The sequence below is a fragment of the Equus quagga genome, chromosome 8 (genome assembly GCF_021613505.1).
Source record: "Equus quagga isolate Etosha38 chromosome 8, UCLA_HA_Equagga_1.0, whole genome shotgun sequence".
Lineage (NCBI taxonomy): Eukaryota > Metazoa > Chordata > Mammalia > Perissodactyla > Equidae > Equus > Equus quagga.
The window spans coordinates 121,623,327-121,627,484 of record NC_060274.1 but is presented as its reverse complement, the minus strand read 5'-3'; the positions used below and the strand labels follow the sequence as shown (position 1 = coordinate 121,627,484).

Here is a 4,158-nt window from a genome sequence, read left to right as displayed (position 1 = left end):
ACTGAAAAGTTTCTGCACAGCAAAGGAAACCATTAACAAATTGAAAAGAGAACCTGTTACCGAACCTGAAGTGAGTTCACTCACCTGTTGCACAGCAAGCCAATCTTTGACACCAGGTGTGGTGGAAGAAAGTAGGAATTTTATTTTTGCAGAGTGCTGAGCAAGGAGAGAGGGGAGGTAACGCTCAAATCCCAAACTCCCCGAAAAGCTAAAAGGAAGGGTTTTTATTTGGGGTTTTAGGTAGGGGAGGGGGAGCATATGGCCTTGCTAGTTGGAGCTTTCCCACCAGCCTGTCTTTGGCCTTGAGACACTTGCAGAGAGGAGGAAGCCTGTGACCTTGCTGGTCAGCAGCTTTCCCACCAGTCTGTATCTCTTTGTGGGGAGGAGATAATCCAGGTGCTTGTCCTTGACAGTGTCTGTCTCCATGGAGGATAGTGGATTCTGGAGCCAGGAAGCCAGAGAGTAAGCAGGGAATGAGTGTTTTGGTTTTAACCCCATATATGCTTGGTTTAATGTGGGGAAACTGACATCAGAGTCAATACCAAACTGACCAAATGGGGGAAAATATTTGCAAATCATATATCTGATAAGGGGTTAATATCCCAAATATATAAAGAACTCATACAATAGTAAAAATAAAAAAAAAACCCAAAGTGATCTGATTAAACAATGGGCAGAGGATCTGAATGGACATGTTTCCAAAGATGTACAGACGGCCAACAGGTACATGAAAAGGTGCTCAACATCACTGATTATCAGGGAAATACAAATCAAAACCGCAATGAGATAATACCTCACACCTGTTAGAATGGATATTATCAAAAAGACAAGAACTAACAAGTGTTGGAGATGATGTCAAGAGAAGGGAAAACTTGTGCACTGTTGGCAGGAATGCAAATTGGTAAAGCAGATATGAAAAACAGCATGGAGGTTCCTCAAAAAATAAAAATACAACTACCATATGATCCAGCAATTCCACTTCTAGGTATTTATCTGGAGGAAACAAAAACACTAACAAAAAAAGGTATCTGCTCCCCTATGATCACATATTAATTATTTACAATAGCCTAGACATAGAAACAACCTAGTGTCCATGAATGGATGAATGGATACAGAAAATGTGATGCACACACACACACCCCCCACAATGGAATATTATTCAGGCATAAAGAAGAAGGAAATCTTGCCATTTGTGACAACATGGATGCACCTTGAGGGCATTAGGCTAAGTGAAATCAGCCAAATACTATATGATCTCACTTATATATGGAATCTAAAAAAAAGAAAAGCTCATAGATGCAGGCAACAAATTGGTGGTTGCCAGAGGCAGGGGTAGGGGGTGGGCAAAATGGGTGAAGGGGGTCAAAAAGTACAAACTGACAGTTATAAAATAAATAAGTCATAGAGATGTATGTACAGCATATTGACTGTAGTTAATAATACTATATTGCATATTTAAAAGTTGCCAAGATTAGATCTTAAAAATTCTCAACAAAAGCAAAGAATTTTGTGACTATGTATGGTGACAGATGTTGACTAGACTTAGGTGATGATCATTTTGCAATATATGCAAATAATAAATCATTGAAAAAGAGCAGCCCTTGCTTGTTTCACCCTCATTAGTATCATGAAGACAGTTGTTCAATCTGGTTTCATAAATCCAGAGGATCTTTTATCACTGTGAAAGAGAAATGATGTTGACTATATCCTAGTTATCTCATGCTGCTTGGTGTTACCCCAAACCGTCTTCAGATAAGTTGATTCAATTACAAAAATATTGCTGGGAAAATCTTCAAGAACTTCAACAGGATAAAATCTTGCCTAATTAGATTTTATCATAACCCCAAAATAAATGTAATGTTTCAGCAATGCTCAAAATCCTTACCTCTAGAACCATTTAAATATTTACTAATGGATTCCTTTTGACCAAATCCTAAAACTTTAACATAATTTAGGATTTTTGATATAGCTTCTTGTTGGACTAAAGCTTTCCCTAATTTTTTTCCTTTACTACTCAATTACTGGACCAAGTAATCTAGAGTTTCTTTAAACTCTTATTTCATTGACCTCACAACTGGGGAGGTAGATTCATAGAACTCTGTAATATGTTCTACATTGAAATTTCAGGTCTACTTTGGAATTTCTCTCTTATGGTACTAATTTTACTGTACTATTTCCAGCTACCACAAGGTGAGAAGAAGTCACAGATGACTAAATACATAAGCCAGAGAAAGGCATTGATGTCATTTGCTTATATTTAAATTTTCTCCGTATGTTAATATTCCTGGCCTTAAAAAATAAAGACAATTCAATATTTCTTAAAAGAAAGATTAAGGATGCTGATAATTTAGCTTCTCATCTTCTTACATGGTCTGTAAAGTTTAGAAGATATGCTTTTCCATGGAAATTTGATTTATTTTGAGAGTTAGAATTTGGGCAATTACCATTTTTATATCAACTTCTATTTGGGAATTTTTTTTTAAGTTTTTGCATTAGCAAATCACATATTTTACAAGGAAATCCCTGATCAAACAACATTCTCTGTACCCTTCAAGTGGACCTCTTCTTCTGCAGTGCTCGATACAAGGCGCCCTTCACCTGAGCATTCCTCAGGCTGTAGATGAGGGGGTTCAGCATGGGGTTAAACAGACTGTGAAATAGGGACAGTATTTTCTCCTGCTCTTCTCGTTGATTGGATTCTGGGACCATATAAACCACCATGGCGATGCCAAAGAAGAGTCCAACCACACAGAGGTGGGAGAGGCAGGTGGAGAAGGCCTTTGTGCGGCCTTCCTTTGACTGGATCTTTAGGACAGCCCAGAGGATGCGCATGTAGGAGACTAGCATTGAGCAGAGAGGCCCCACTAAGATGAACACACAGTTAGCAAAGATAACCACTTGGTTGATCCAGGTGTCAACACAGGCCAGCTTGAGGACAGACAGAATTTCACAGAAGAGGTGGTTCACTTTCCGGGGTCCACAGAAGGGCAACCTTAGGAGGAGAATTGCATGTACCAGAGCCAGAATAAATCCACATGACCAGGAAGAGACAGCCAGGACCATGCACACTCTCCAGTTCATGATGACAGTGTATTGGAGGGGGTGGCAGATCGCCACAAACCTATCACAGGACATCACCACCAAAATCAGGCATTCTGTAGCAGCAAAACCCCAATACAAAAATGTCTGCATAATGCAGGGAACAAAAGATATGGTTCTATTCTGGTTCACTAAGTTTGCCAACATCTTGGGCACGTTACTGGAAGCATAGGACATGTCAATGATGGCCAGGTGTGAGAGGAAGAAGTACATGGGGGTGTGTAGACTCGAGTCCAGACAGATGAGTCCCAAGATCACGCCATTTGCCAAGAGACTGAAGATGTAGAAGAGGGAGAAGACCCAGAGGAGGAGCACTTCCACGTCTGCACTGAGCTCGAATCCCACCAAGACGAACTCTGTGACCCATGACTGGTTGCTTCCCATTCCCTAATGACAGTTTGTCAAGCACTGAAATGTGATAAAAGGTCAGAGCTGGGGAATCAACATAAATTGGAGTTATCTCACAATGAGCTCAGAGGAAGGTTGTATCCTTGTCCCTACTTGTAAACTTGTCCTTTACTCCCCAAAATTGGTTACCAACATCCTTTAAGTTTTAATATGAAATAATTTTAAACTTACAGAAAAGGGTCAAGAATTATGCAAAGAGCTCCCATATACTTTCACCGCGATTGAACAAATTTTAATATTTCTTTCATATCTGTCTTATCATTCCCTTTTTTCTATACATACGTAATTTTTCCAGAACCATTTGAGATTAAAGTGTAGACATGATGCCCATTTACCCCCAAATTCCTCATTTTTTCACCAAGAACAAAGTCATTCACTAACCTAGCCACAATATTATTATGAAAATCAGGCAATATAGTCCTGATAATTCTTTAATGTACCGTATTCTTTCTCCTATCCCCCCCGATCCAGAACCCAATGCAAGAAAACATATGATATTTAAAGTCACTTATCTTCAGTCTCCTTTCATCTGGAACAGTTACTCAACATTTCTTTGCCTTTTATGACACTGATTTTTTGAAGAGTATAGAGCAGTTCTGTAGTGGAATGTTCTTCAAATTGGGATTTTAAAAAGTTCCTCATTTTTCATTC

General features: G+C 39.1%; 1 protein-coding gene across 1 annotated transcript; it reads right to left on the bottom strand.

The window, feature by feature from the left end:
• Nucleotides 1–2,438: 2,438 nt before the first annotated feature.
• On the bottom strand, nucleotides 2,439–3,483 carry LOC124243858 (olfactory receptor 2A2-like). Its single transcript, XM_046669923.1, has one exon. It carries the CDS (start codon nucleotides 3,481–3,483, stop codon nucleotides 2,551–2,553), a length of 933 nt encoding a protein of 310 aa, XP_046525879.1. The 3' UTR covers nucleotides 2,439–2,550.
• Nucleotides 3,484–4,158: the final 675 nt, after the last annotated feature.